The sequence below is a fragment of the Oncorhynchus kisutch genome, unplaced genomic scaffold, assembly GCF_002021735.2.
Source record: "Oncorhynchus kisutch isolate 150728-3 unplaced genomic scaffold, Okis_V2 scaffold3649, whole genome shotgun sequence".
Lineage (NCBI taxonomy): Eukaryota > Metazoa > Chordata > Actinopteri > Salmoniformes > Salmonidae > Oncorhynchus > Oncorhynchus kisutch.
The window spans coordinates 47,501-62,500 of record NW_022265594.1 but is presented as its reverse complement, the minus strand read 5'-3'; the positions used below and the strand labels follow the sequence as shown (position 1 = coordinate 62,500).

The following is a 15,000-nucleotide window of genomic DNA, read 5'->3' as shown; positions in this document are numbered from 1 at the left end:
AGCTATGAGTTTATAACGCAGTAATATCCTCTGAATTTATAACGCAGTAATATCCTCTGAATTTATAACACAGTAATATCCTCTGAATTTATAACGCAGTAATATCCTCTGAATTTATAACACAGTAATATCCTCTGAATTTATAATGCAGTAATATCCTCTGAATTTATAACGCAGTAATATCCTCTGAATTCATAACGCAGTAATATCCTCTGAATTTATAACACAGTAATATCCTCTGAATTTATAACACAGTAATATCCTCTGAATTTATAACGCAGTAATATCCTCTGAATTTATAACACAGTAATATCCTCTGAATTTATAACGCAGTAATATCCTCTGAATTTATAACGCAGTAATATCCTCTGAATTTATAACACAGTAATATCCTCTGAATTTATAACACAGTAATATCCTCTGAATTTATAACACAGTAATATCCTCTGAATTTATAACACAGTAATATCCTGTATATTTATAACACAGTAATATCCTCTGAATTTATAACACAGTAATATCCTCTGAATTTATAACACAGTAATATCCTCTGAATTTATAACACAGTAATATCCTCTGAATTTATAACGCAGTAATATCCTCTGAATTTATAACGCAGTAATATCCTCTGAATTTATAACACAGTAATATCCTCTGAATTCATAACGCAGTAATATCCTCTGAATTTATAATGCAGTAATATCCTCTGAATTTATAACGCAGTAATATCCTCTGAATTTATAACGCAGTAATATCCTCTGAATTTATAACGCAGTAATATCCTATGAATTTATAACACAGTAATATCCTCTGAATTTATAACACAGTAATATCCTCTGAATTTATAACGCAGTAATATCCTATGAATTTATAACACAGTAATATCCTCTGAATTTATAACACAGTAATATCTTCTGAATTTATAACACAGTAATATCCTCTGAATTTATAACACAGTAATATCCTCTGAATTTATAACGCAGTAATATCCTCTGAATTTATAACGCAGTAATATCCTCTGAATTTATAACGCAGTAATATCCTCTGAATTTATAACGCAGTAATATCCTCTGAATTTATAACGCAGTAATATCCTCTGAATTTATAACACAGTAATATCCTCTGAATTTATAACACAGTAATATCCTCTGAATTTATAATGCAGTAATATCCTCTGAATTTATAACACAGTAATATCCTCTGTATTCATAACGCAGTAATATCCTCTGAATTTATAACGCAGTAATATCCTCTGAATTTATAACACAGTAATATCCTCTGAATTTATAACGCAGTAATATCCTCTGAATTTATAACGCAGTAATATCCTCTGAATTTATAACACAGTAATATCCTCTGAATTTATAACACAGTAATATCCTCTGAATTTATAACACAGTAATATCCTCTGAATTTATAACGCAGTAATATCCTCTGAATTTATAACACAGTAATATCCTCTGAATTTATAACGCAGTAATATCCTCTGAATTTATAACGCAGTAATATCCTCTGAATTTATAACGCAGTAATATCCTCTGAATTTATAACGCAGTAATATCCTCTGAATTTATAACACAGTAATATCCTCTGAATTTATAACACAGTAATATCCTCTGAATTCATAACACAGTAATATCCTATGAATTCATAGCACAGTAATATCCTATGAATTCATAACACAGTAATATCCTATGAATTCATAACACAGTAATATCCTATGAATTTATAACACAGTAATATCCTCTGAATTTATAACACAGTAATATCCTCTGAATTCATAACACAGTAATATCCTATGAATTCATAGCACAGTAATATCCTATGAATTCATAACACAGTAATATCCTATGAATTCATAACACAGTAATATCCTATGAATTTATAGCACAGTAATATCCTCTGAATTTATAACACAGTAATATCCTATGAATTCATAGCACAGTAATATCCTATGAATTCATAACACAGTAATAGCCTATGAATTCATAACACAGTAATATCCTATGAATTCACTTTGCACGTCATTCGCAGGAGTGAAGAAGGCTGATATAATCTACATTTTAAATGGTGAAGTTTAATGATTTCAATCAAGAGATGTTGTCAAGAGACACAGTGACTGTCTCATCCATGAAGTTGTATTACAGGCCTAGACCCTAACCTGATTTGATATCAAGCAGTTAGTGTCATGTGTGTTTTGTGCAAAGTAGGCTTTTCAATAGAAAAGACTGCTGACAAGACTGTGTGTGTGTGTGTGTGTGTGTGTGTGTGTGTGTGTGTGTGTGTGTGTGTGTGTGTGTAGGAGCTGGTAGCTGCTTCTGAGATGGAACAGATGCCAGCAGAGGCAGAGAGCGCCAAACTCCCCGGCACCTCTTCTGGAATGTAAGTGGACATTGAGTATATTTGCCAGGTATTAAAACAATGTATTCACTGGTGAAACTGATTATATGAGTCTACTGGTGTGGTGCTGGAGAGATAATCAACTGTAAAAGCAGTGGATTTCCCCTTTAACAACTCTATTAGAATGTAAAACATCATCCTCATAAACTGATGGAAATTAATTTAGAACAGTGTAGTGACCACAGCATGTGGTGGTGGTGGTGTAGGGGAACAGAACAGTGTAGTGACCACAGCATGTGGTGGTGGTGTAGGGGAACAGAACAGTGTAGTGACCACAGCATGTAGTGGTGGTGTAGGGGAACAGAACAGTGTAGTTACCACAGCACGTGGTGGTGGTGTAGGGGAACAGAACAGTGTGTGACTGTTTCCTGTGTCCAGGTTGACCCGGTCTGGAGAGAAGCATCACCATCTGGAGAGGCAGAGGGAGGTGACTAGGGCACTGGTCATCAAGGTAAGACTAGTGGCATTTCAGAAGGGTCCAATGTTATTGTGAACTAACCACATACAGTGTGTGTGTGTGTGTATGAATATATATTTATGGTCTTTGTTTTATATTAGCAGTCAGTATGTCTATTCCTTCCTTATATCTTATCTTTGGTATTTTAGTGTGTGTGTGTGTGTGTGTGTGTGTGTGTGTGTGTGTGTGTGTGTGTGTGTGTGTGTGTGTGTGTGTGTGTGTGTGTGTGTGTGTGTGTGTGTGTGTGCATGTGTGTGCGCGTGTGTGTGTGTGTGTGTGTGTGTGTGACAAATGGAGATGTACTCTTGGAATATGGAGGAGGAAGGGAGGGAAAAGGAGAGGCAGAGGAGGTTGAAGAGAGAGGAAGAGGGTGAGATTGAATCGGTAGAAGATGGTGGAAAAATGGGATATGGTTTGTCGAAGAAGAATGGTAGAAAGTGTAAGCAGAGTGAGCTGTACACCGGATCGAGGTCTGGAGGTGAATTATGAGAGGTGGTAGGTGTGTTGAAGTCCTCAGAGCCTGAGGATTGCATCGATGGTCAGGATAAAGATGAGTCTGTGACAGCAGGAGTGACATTTTTGGAGAAAGTGGACCCCTGCAGACAGGGTGGCGTGAGTGGAGAAACAGGAGAGTGTAGTTAGGATATTTGAGATATTGATAGCTTTTGTGCCGAATACATTACGTTGTTACAGGTGTCAAGCTCATGGACAGAGTGTAGGAGGGAGGTTCCTAGGTGTGAGAAGTGTGCAGAAGGCCATGAGACAAAGGAATGTGTTGTGTTGGGGAAAGAAGTGGGATGTTGTAAGGGTGCCCATGGGGCCGGCAATCAGAGATGTCTGGTGAGAGAGAGGCAGGATGGGGTTTACAGGGTTAGAGTAGAGCAGAGGGTGTCATATGGTGAAAAAAAAACTATTCTTCACACTATCGGTTGAATTACACTATCTATTGTTTCTACATTTTAGAGTTCTCCAGATGAATTTACACCTGAAATTCATGATCAGGACAACAGGGGAGAGTACCGGTAACTTGACATATTTAATGTTATCGTTGGTAGTTTGTTTAATAGAAGGACAATACCTTAAATCCAGGAAATCTCTCAAAATGAAATTCTTCATTTTTTTGCTCTAGTTTCCAGTGCCCCCATGCAGGTCTGTTCCAGTGCAGTATAACAGGCCTGGTGTTTAGGATGGAGGGAGAGGCAGAGGTGCTCTATATGACAGTCCCCTGGGACAGGATGCTTCTATCCCAGAGAGGCAAGAGACCTGCAGGACCCCTGTTCAAGTTTACATGCCTTAAGGGGTCTGTCAGTCAACTACACCTTCCACACTGTGAGATTCATTCTGGTAAGTAATACATTTCCATGGAGGTAATCAGTGGTGGGAAAAGGACCCAATTTTCAAACGGAAGTAAAAGTAAAGAATAGATCCTTAATAGAAAATGACTCAAGTAAAAGTGAACATCACCCAGTAAAATACCACTTAAAGTAAAAGTCTAAAAGTATTTGGCTTTAAATATACTTTAGTATAAAAAAAAATGTACTTGCTAAAATACTGCTTATACTTAATACTTAAGTATCAAAAGTAAAAGTATAAATTATTTCAAATTCCTTATATAAAGCAAACCAGACGGCAACATTTTCCAGTTTTTAAAATTTAGTTGGCCAGGTGTACACTTCAACACTCAGCCATCATTACAAATTAAGCATGAGTGTTTAGTGAGTCCACCAGATAAGAGGCAGTAGGGATGTTCTCTTAAATTAATATGTGTGTGAATTAGATCATTTTCCTGTCCTGCTAAGCATTCAAAATGTAATGAGTACTTTTGGGTGTCGGGGGAAAATAATTTTCTTTAGGAATGCAGTGAAGCAAAAGTAAAAGTTTTCCAAAATATAAATAGTAAAGTACAGCCCAAAAACTACTTAAGTATTACTTAATAGCCTATGTATTCTTAATCACCATCAGTAGCATCACTACTCCACTACTGGGTTGTCATTGTCATCTGAACAGAAGACTAATGTTCTCTTTCTCTCCTAGAGGGTGGATGTGACTTCCTGTCTGTAGCCCATGTGACTGATGATGACAGTATGGAGTTTCTCCATCACCATGAGACAAGAGAAACTCATGTCATATTAAACATCACTCAATTCAGCAAATATGGTATCACCAAGGATAAGGAAGCTCCTGTCTCTCCTATCCGTGCTCTGGTGCTACTATTTTACAAACTCCCAGATGATAACAATAATTCCACCTTAAGTGTGTTGTTGCTGCCCAGAAATGTTGACATTGATGAGGTAAGTAGATCCGAGTTATCAAAATCGTCTTTGGTTGGAATTCAATCAAACTCGCACTGTTGAACTCACCTTTTTCCACAGAAAAGCATTTTTGGGGGTAATATAACTGTAAACAGGGAATTGAAAACTGTGGGGGGTCTCGCTCGCAAATTCAAGAGGACATCCTCAAGGTCAGAAGGTGACATTTGGGCTTCCATATTTCAGGCAGTGCTACCTCATTATGACTGTGTGTTCCAAACCATTTTCAATCCTCTCAAGGTGTGTAAGACAAGGAGGACAAGGAATGGAGACCGAGAAATCTACATTGAAATAAATCCTAACTGTAGACTAACCCGGGACCAAGAATACACCCTCTCCACCGATCTAACAGATGAACATCACATAGATCCACAGGTAGGCTAATAAATATGACATGAGAGAGGAAATGTGTTAACACATGTCAATACTTTGTGATGCTACCTTGATAACATACAGAAATCACCTACAATTCTGCTTGACTTGATACTTCTGCTTTTTTTTCAGAAAGCAGAGTTTGTGGATTATGATTCCTATACAAACTACCTGCTGACATTTCAGTTGCGTTTAAAAACTGTTGTTGAGGAAGTGGATCTTCTTCTGGAAGAACATGGCGGTCCTGAAAATGAACGTGTATGGAACCGCCTTGTTTCACTACCAGGTAACTGAAACTCAGAGAGAGTAGGAGTTACAATAGAACTAGTTGTAATTAGTAGTAGTAGTAAATTAAAGTATATGGGACCGCCTTGTTTCACTACCAGGTAACTGAAACTCAGAGAGAGTAGGAGTTACAATAGAACTAGTTGTAATTAGTAGTAGTAGTAAATTAAAGTATATGGAACCGCCTTGTTTCACTACCAGGTAACTGAAACTCAGAGAGAGTAGGAGTTACAATAGAACTAGTAGTAATATGAATATTTTACATTTAAGTTTTACATTAAATTAGTAACAGTCATCATAATAGCATGGTAGTAGTAGTAGCAGCAGTAAAGAAGTAGTAGTAGCAGCAGCAGTAGTAGTAGTAACAGTAGTAGTAACAGTAGTAGCAGTAGTAGTAACAGTAGTAGTAACAGTAGTAGTAGTAGTAGCAGCAGCGGTAGTCGGAGCAGTAGTCAGAGTAGGAGTAGGAGCAGTAGTAGTAGGAGTAGGAGCAGTAGGAGTAGCAGCAGCAGTAGTAGGAGTAGTAGTAGTAGTAGTAGTAGTAAACTCAACAAAAAAAGAAATGTCCTCTCACTGTCAACTGCATTTATTTTCAGAAAACTTAACATGTGTAAGGAATCACCCCTCTGAAATGGGCAAAAATGAATGGGATCATATTGGTACCGTATGAAACATATACACGATGTACAATACCACTCAATTGGACATCGTTTCATTCAAAGCTGATTGCAAATGTCATATGGCAAATGCCAAGTGTAACACTGCAAAAATCCAATAGATGGCGAGTGCACTCCACCGTAATTTTTCATATTGCAAATGTAACACAAGTCAAGACCCAAGAGTAAAATTTTGAAAATTTGAAACATTTTTCAAATTTTTTTTAAATTTTTTTTTTATTTCACCTTTATTTAACCAGGTAGGCTAGTTGAGAACAAGTTCTCATTTGCAACTGCGACCTGGCCAAGATAAAGCATAGCAGTGTGATCATACAACAAAGAGTTACACATGGAGTAAACAATTAACAAGTCAATAACACAGTAGAAAACGAAGGGGGGGTCTATATACAATGTGTGCAAAAGGCATGAGGAGGTAGGCAAATAATTACAATTTTGCAGATTAACACTGGAGTGATAAAAGATCAGATGGTCATGTACAGGTAGAGATATTGGTGTGCAGAAGAGCAGAAAAGTAAATAAATAAAAACAGTACGGGGATGAGGTAGGTGAAAAGGGTGGGCTATTTACCAATAGACTATGTACAGCTGCAGCGATCGGTTAGCTGCTCAGATAGCTGATGTTTGAAGTTGGTGAGGGAGATAAAAGTCTCCAACTTCAGCGATTTTTGCAATTCGTTCCAGTCACAGGCAGCAGAGTACTGGAACGAAAGGCGGCCAAATGAGGTGTTGGCTTTAGGGATGATCAGTGAGATACACCTGCTGGAGCGCGTGCTACGGATGGGTGTTGCCATCGTGACCAGTGAGCTGAGATAAGGCGGAGCTTTACCTAGCATAGACTTGTAGATGACCTGGAGCCAGTGGGTCTGGCGACGAATATGTAGCGAGGGCCAGCCGACTAGAGCATACAAGTCGCAGTGGTGGGTAGTATAAGGTGCTTTAGTGACAAAACGGATGGCACTGTGATAGACTGCATCCAGTTTGCTGAGTAGAGTGTTGGAAGCCATTTTGTAGATGACATCGCCGAAGTCGAGGATCGGTAGGATAGTCAGTTTTACTAGGGTAAGCTTGGCGGCGTGAGTGAAGGAGGCTTTGTTGCGGAATAGAAAGCCGACTCTTGATTTGATTTTCGATTGGAGATGTTTGATATGAGTCTGGAAGGAGAGTTTGCAGTCTAGCCAGACACCTAGGTACTTAAAAACTTATCACCACATGCATTCTGGACCGTTTTTCGAAATTCTTTCGATTTTTATTTCAATTACACATGTATAAGACCTGTATGAACATACTTTTGTCAAATTTTTATTTTTTATTTTTTACTTGTCCATAAGGCATATGTTTTGTCCATTTGCAATATGATTTCATAGGAAGTCAAAAGTCGAAAAAAACTACCCCAAAAAAAACTACCAAAATGACAAGTGGCGCCCCCTATTGGATGGGCACGGGTGGCGGGTGCTCCCTACCCAACTGTAGACCCCTTGCTCCCCCTAAAGGCATTAAACACCATTTTAAAATCTCGTTGTACTCGGCACAGCCTAGAGATTATGGTAATGCCATTGCAGGCTCTGTGTGTCTTTAAGCACTGCACTTTGTCACTCCATCCTTGCTGTGTGTGTGTGTGTGAGAGAGCGTTTCTTTGACATCTGTTGGGAGAAATGACTGATTTACAGTTCATGAGGGTTTCCTAATCACACATATGAATTTTTTAAAAGATCTGACCTTTTTAACAATTCAAAACAACCACGATGACACAATTTTAAGGTAAGGGACCGTACATTTGCAATATGGAGTTTCTCACCAACCATACGGCAAATGTTAAAATGTTCCCTTCATGTATGTAAGTATTTGCATGAACAAGATTGAGACATACACTGAGACATAAACTAAACAAGTTCCACAGACATGTAACCGTCAGAAATTGAATAATGTGTCCCTGAACAAAGGGGGGGGGGGGGGTCAAAATCAAAAGTAACAGTCAGTATCTGGTGTGGCCACCAGCTAAATTAAGTACTGCAGTGCATCGCTTCCTCATGGACAGCACCAGATTTGCCAGTTCTTGCTGTGAGATGTTACCCCATTCTTCCACCAAGGCACCTGCAAGTCCCCAGACATTTCAGGGGGGAATGGCCCTTGCCCTCAGCCTCCAATACAACAGGTCCCAGACGTGCTCATTGGGATTGGGATTGAGGCTCTTCGCTGGCCATGGCAGAACACTGACATTCCTGTCTTGCAGGAAATCACACACAGAACGACCAGTATGGCTGGTGGCATTGTCGTGCTGGAGGGTCATGTCAGGATGAGCCTGCAGGAAGGGTACCACATGAGGGAGGAGGATGTCAAGGGAGGAGGATGTCAACCCTGTAACGCACAGCGTTGAGATTGCCTATAATAACAACAATGGTGTAATGCTCATTCCTTCAACGATAAACGTGAATCTGACCATCGCCCCTGGTGAGACAAAACCGCAACTCGTCAGTGAAGAGCACTTTTTGCCAGTCCTGTCTGGTCCAGCGACGGTGGGTTTGTGTGCATAGGCGACATTGTTGCCGGTGATATCTGGTGAGGACCTGCTTTACAACAGGCCTACAAGTTCTCACTCAGCCTAACTCAGCCTATTGTGGACAGTTTCAGCACTGATGGAGGGATTGTGCGTTCCTGGTGTAACTCGGGCAGTTGTGGTTGCCATCCTGTACCTGTCCCGCAGATGTGATGTTCGGATGTACCGACCCTGTGCAGGTGTTGTTACACGTGGTCTGCCACTGCGAGGACGATCAGCTGTCCGTCCTGTCTCCCTGTAGCACTGTCTTAGGCGTCTCACAGTACGGACATTGCAATGTATTGCCCTGGCCACATCTGCAGTCCTCATGCCTCTTTGCTGCATGTATAAAGCATGTACACGCAGATATGCAGGGACCCTGGGGATCTTTCTTTTGGTGTTTTTTAGAGTCAGTAGAAAGACCTCTTTAGTGTCCTAAGCTTTCAAAACTGTGACCTTAATTGCCTACCGTCTGTAAACTGTTAGTGTCTTAAGGACCGTTCCACAGGTGCATGTTCATTCATTGTTTATGGTTCATTGAACAAGCATGAGAAACAGTGTTTAAACCCTTTACAATGAAGATCTGTGAAGTATTTTGGATTTTTATGAATTATCTTTGAAAGAGGGTCCTGAAAAATGTATTTTTCTTTTTTTGCTGAGTTTAGTAGTAGCAGGATTAGCAGTAGTAAAATAAGTAGTAGTAGTAGTAGTAGTAGCAGTAGTAAAATAAGTAGTAGTAGCAGCATTGGATCTTGCCTGCAGTGTAACCTAGCTCACTTTAAATACTACTGTATATGCCCACTTCTTAATGAAACGGATGGTCTGTCAAGTGACAAAATGTCTCCAGGAGCATACGTAATCAAGGTATCTTTTCATCCACAGTTACACCTCCAGATGGCGCTAGAGCAGGTAAATATAATTTCCTGTCTTCTCACAAGAGATTTAATTGTGATAGAGGACAGAGTTCCCTAATAGCAGATTTTTCCAGTAAACACAATAATGCAGCTTTTTAGAATCCTATTGATAAGCACAAGAAAACAGTCACTAATTAGTTACTTAATGCTGAGCGAGTGTTGCACCTTTGCCTTTTCAATTATGATTTAATTGTTCGGTCGACTCCTGTGGTTAAGTGCCGTCCACTTCTTTTCAAATTCAATTACAATCTCAGCAAGACGGCATCATCACAAACATTTTGCTACGTTACAGCCCCCTGACTCGTGTGTGTCAGGTACGTCCTTGAGATGTCTCTGCTACTTGATTGGAGGCCACCTGTGGTATATTCAGTTGATTGGACATCATTTGGAAAGGCACACAACTGTCTATGTACGGTCCCACAGTTGACAGTGCATGTCAGAGCAAAAACCAAGCCATGAGGTCAAAGGAATTGTCCGTAGAGCCCCGAGACAGGATTGTGTGGAGGCACAGATCTGGTGAAGGGTACCAAAACATTTCTGCAGCATTGAAGGTCCCCAAGAACACAGTGGCCTCAATCAGTAAATGGCACCTGGCAGCCTGCTTGGAGTTTGCCAAAAGGCACATAAAGGACTCTCAGACCATAATCTCAGATAAACAAGATTCAATGGGTCTGATGAAATTAAGATTGAACTCCTTGGCCTGAATGCCAAGCATCATGTCTGGAGGCAACCTGACACATTCCCTATGGTGAAGCATGGTGGTGGCGGCATCATGCTGTGGGGATATTTTTTAGCGGCAAGAACTGGGATACTAGTCAGGATCGAGGGAAAGATGAACGGAGCAAAGTACAGAGAGATCCTTGATGAAAACCTGCTCCAGAGCGCTCAGGACCTCAGACTGGGGTGAAGGTTCACCTTCCAACCGGACAACGACCCTAAACACACAGCCAAGACAATGCAGGAGTGGCTTCTCTGAATGTCCTTGAACCCGGACTTAAACCCGATCTAACATCTCTGTAGAGACCTGAAAATAGCTGTGCAGCGAAGCTTCCCATCCAACCTGACAGAGCTTGAGAGGATCTGCAGAGAAGAATGTGAGAAACTCCTCAAATACAGGTGTGCCATGCTTGTAGCGTCATACCAAAGAAGACTCAATGCTGTAATCGCTGCCAAAGGTGCTTCAACAAAGTACTGAGTAAAGGGTCTGAATACTTATGTAAATGTGATATTTCATTTGAAATTATTTGCAAGAATGTAAAAAAACAACTGGTTTTTGCTTTTTCATTATGGGTGTCCTGACCTTAGAGCTTTTTCATTATGGGTGTCCTGACCTTAGAGCTTTTTCATTATGGGTGTCCTGACCTTAGAGCTTTTTCATTATGGGTGTCCTGACCTTAGAGCTTTTTCATTATGGGTGTCCTGACCTTAGAGCTTTTTCATTATGGGTGTCCTGACCTTAGAGCTTTTTCATTATGGGTGTCCTGACCTTAGAGCTTTTTCATTATGGGTGTCCTGACCTTAGAGCTTTTTCATTATGGGTGTCCTGACCTTAGAGCTTTTTCATTATGGGTGTCCTGACCTTAGAGCTTTTTCATTATGGGTGCCCTGACCTTAGAGCTTTTTCATTATGGGTGTCCTGACCTTAGAGCTTTTTCATTATGGGTGTCCTGACCTTAGAGCTTTTTCATTATGGGTGTCCTGACCTTAGAGCTTTTTCATTATGGGTGTCCTGACCTTAGAGCTTTTTCATTATGGGTGTCCTGACCTTAGAGCTTTTTCATTATGGGTGTCCTGACCTTAGAGCTTTTTCATTATGGGTGTCCTGACCTTAGAGCTTTTTCATTATGGGTGTCCTGACCTTAGAGCTTTTCATTATGGGTGTCCTGACCTTAGAGCTTTTTCATTATGGGTGTCCTGACCTTAGAGCTTTTTCATTATGGGTGTCCTGACCTTAGAGCTTTTTCATTATGGGTGTCCTGACCTTAGAGCTTTTTCATTATGGGTGTCCTGACCTTAGAGCTTTTTCATTATGGGTGTCCTGACCTTAGAGCTTTTTCATTATGGGTGTCCTGACCTTAGAGCTTTTTCATTATGGGTGTCCTGACCTTAGAGCTTTTTCATTATGGGTGTCTGGACCTTAGAGCTTTTTCATTATGGGTGTCCGGACCTTAGAGCTTTTTCATTATGGGTGTCCGGACCTTAGAGCTTTTTCATTATGGGTGTCCTGACCTTAGAGCTTTTTCATTATGGGTGTCCTGACCTTAGAGCTTTTTCATTATGGGTGTCCTGACCTTAGAGCTTTTTCATTATGGGTGTCCTGACCTTAGAGCTTTTTCATTATGGGTGTCCTGACCTTAGAGCTTTTTCATTATGGGTGTCCTGACCTTAGAGCTTTTTCATTATGGGTGTCCTGACCTTAGAGCTTTTTCATTATGGGTGTCCTGACCTTAGAGCTTTTTCATTATGGGTGTCCTGACCTTAGAGCTTTTTCATTATGGGTGTCCTGACCTTAGAGCTTTTTCATTATGGGTGTCCTGACCTTAGAGCTTTTTCATTATGGGTGTCCTGACCTTAGAGCTTTTTCATTATGGGTGTCCTGACCTTAGAGCTTTTCATTATGGGTGTCCTGACCTTAGAGCTTTTTCATTATGGGTGTCCTGACCTTAGAGCTTTTTCATTATGGGTGTCCTGACCTTAGAGCTTTTTCATTATGGGTGTCCTGACCTTAGAGCTTTTTCATTATGGGTGTCCTGACCTTAGAGCTTTTTCATTATGGGTGTCCTGACCTTAGAGCTTTTTCATTATGGGTGTCCTGACCTTAGAGCTTTTTCATTATGGGTGTCCTGACCTTAGAGCTTTTTCATTATGGGTGTCCTGACCTTAGAGCTTTTTCATTATGGGTGTCCGGACCTTAGAGCTTTTTCATTATGGGTGTCCTGACCTTAGAGCTTTTTCATTATGGGTGTCCTGACCTTAGAGCTTTTTCATTATGGGTGTCCTGACCTTAGAGCTTTTTCATTATGGGTGTCCTGACCTTAGAGCTTTTTCATTATGGGTGTCCTGACCTTAGAGCTTTTTCATTATGGGTGTCCTGACCTTAGAGCTTTTTCATTATGGGTGCCCTGACCTTAGAGCTTTTTCATTATGGGTGTCCTGACCTTAGAGCTTTTTCATTATGGGTGTCCTGACCTTAGAGCTTTTTCATTATGGGTGTCCTGACCTTAGAGCTTTTTCATTATGGGTGTCCTGACCTTAGAGCTTTTTCATTATGGGTGTCCTGACCTTAGAGCTTTTTCATTATGGGTGTCCTGACCTTAGAGCTTTTTCATTATGGGTGTCCTGACCTTAGAGCTTTTTCATTATGGGTGTCCTGACCTTAGAGCTTTTTCATTATGGGTGTCCTGACCTTAGAGCTTTTTCATTATGGGTGTCCTGACCTTAGAGCTTTTTCATTATGGGTGTCCTGACCTTAGAGCTTTTTCATTATGGGTGTCCTGACCTTAGAGCTTTTTCATTATGGGTGTCCTGACCTTAGAGCTTTTTCATTATGGGTGTCCTGACCTTAGAGCTTTTTCATTATGGGTGTCCTGACCTTAGAGCTTTTTCATTATGGGTGTCCGGACCTTAGAGCTTTTTCATTATGGGTGTCCTGACCTTAGAGCTTTTTCATTATGGGTGTCCGGACCTTAGAGCTTTTTCATTATGGGTGTCCTGACCTTAGAGCTTTTTCATTATGGGTGTCCTGACCTTAGAGCTTTTTCATTATGGGTGTCCGGACCTTAGAGCTTTTTCATTATGGGTGTCCGGACCTTAGAGCTTTTTCATTATGGGTGTCCGGACCTTAGAGCTTTTTCATTATGGGTGTCCTGACCTTAGAGCTTTTTCATTATGGGTGTCCTGACCTTAGAGCTTTTTCATTATGGGTGTCCTGACCTTAGAGCTTTTTCATTATGGGTGTCCTGACCTTAGAGCTTTTTCATTATGGGTGTCCTGACCTTAGAGCTTTTTCATTATGGGTGTCCTGACCTTAGAGCTTTTTCATTATGGGTGTCCTGACCTTAGAGCTTTTTTATTCTCTATTTTGGTCAGGTCAGGGTGTGACTAGTGTGGGTACCCTATTTTTTTGTATTTCTATGTTGGCCTGGTATGGTTCCCAATCACAGGCAACTGTCTATCGTTGTCTCTGATTGGGGATCATATTTAGGCAGCCTTTTCCCAACTGTTGTTTGTGGGATGTTGTTTTTGTGTAGCTGCCTGTGAGCAGCCCAGAACTTCACGTTTCGTTTTCTTCTCTATTGTTGTTGGTGAGTTTCATATTTATTAAACATGTGGAACTCTAAGTACGCTGCGCCTTGGTCCATTCATTCAGACGACCGTGACAATGGGGTATTGTGTGAAGATTATTGGGGTGGGGGGACAATTTAATCAATTTTAGAACAAGGCTGTAACGTAACAAAATGTGGAAAAAGTCAAGGAATGCACTGTAATAATAACATGATTTGAACTGTAAAAATTAATGACATTTTAATGTAATTAGAATGAACACAATTAGTCATATGGAGCAAAGTACAGAGAGATCCTTGATGAAAACCTGCTGTTGTTCAAAAAGTAGACATGTTCTTGTCATGAGAATTTTCAATCCCAATAATAATTTTTATTTATTTATTTATTTTACCTTTATTTAACCAGGTAGGCAAGTTGAGAACAAGTTCTCATTTACAATTGCGACCTGGCCAAGATAAAGCAAAGCAGTTCGACAGATAAAACATGGAGTAAAAACAAACATACAGTCAATAATAACTGACAATCAATAGCTCTGACCAATCCCCGAGGTTTGTAAAACCGTGGGTATAATAATAATTAGTCAAAGACTCAGCTTATGCAAAAGGTTAGTAGAGTTTTATTCAAAGAACGTTCTAAAGTCAAGAATACAAAGACATCCATTTTATAGCTGCACACATACTTCCACACAACCAGTAGGTTTCCTACACACACACTTCCACACAAACAGAAGGTATCCTACGTACATACATACACACACAAACAGACTCCTT

At 40.2% G+C, this 15,000-nt stretch overlaps 1 protein-coding gene across 7 annotated transcripts in view; it reads left to right on the top strand.

Moving 5' to 3' along the window:
- Window positions 1-15,000, top strand: part of LOC109878018 (uncharacterized) — a 37,170-nt gene that overhangs the window by 13,024 nt on the left and 9,146 nt on the right. For 6 of the 7 annotated variants that reach the window (XM_031820766.1, XM_031820769.1, XM_031820768.1 and 3 more), the window contains 8 exons: window positions 2,303-2,382; window positions 2,779-2,851; window positions 3,821-3,879; window positions 3,987-4,201; window positions 4,892-5,148; window positions 5,407-5,541; window positions 5,671-5,824; window positions 9,915-9,941. In XM_031820766.1, the coding sequence (XP_031676626.1) occupies window positions 2,324-2,382; window positions 2,779-2,851; window positions 3,821-3,879; window positions 3,987-4,201; window positions 4,892-5,148; window positions 5,407-5,541; window positions 5,671-5,824; window positions 9,915-9,941 (979 nt within the window). In that variant the 5' untranslated portion in view covers window positions 2,303-2,323. The remainder of the gene's footprint in view (window positions 1-2,302; window positions 2,383-2,778; window positions 2,852-3,820; window positions 3,880-3,986; window positions 4,202-4,891; window positions 5,149-5,406; window positions 5,542-5,670; window positions 5,825-9,914; window positions 9,942-15,000) is intronic. The other variant, XM_031820770.1, reaches the window with a different exon arrangement.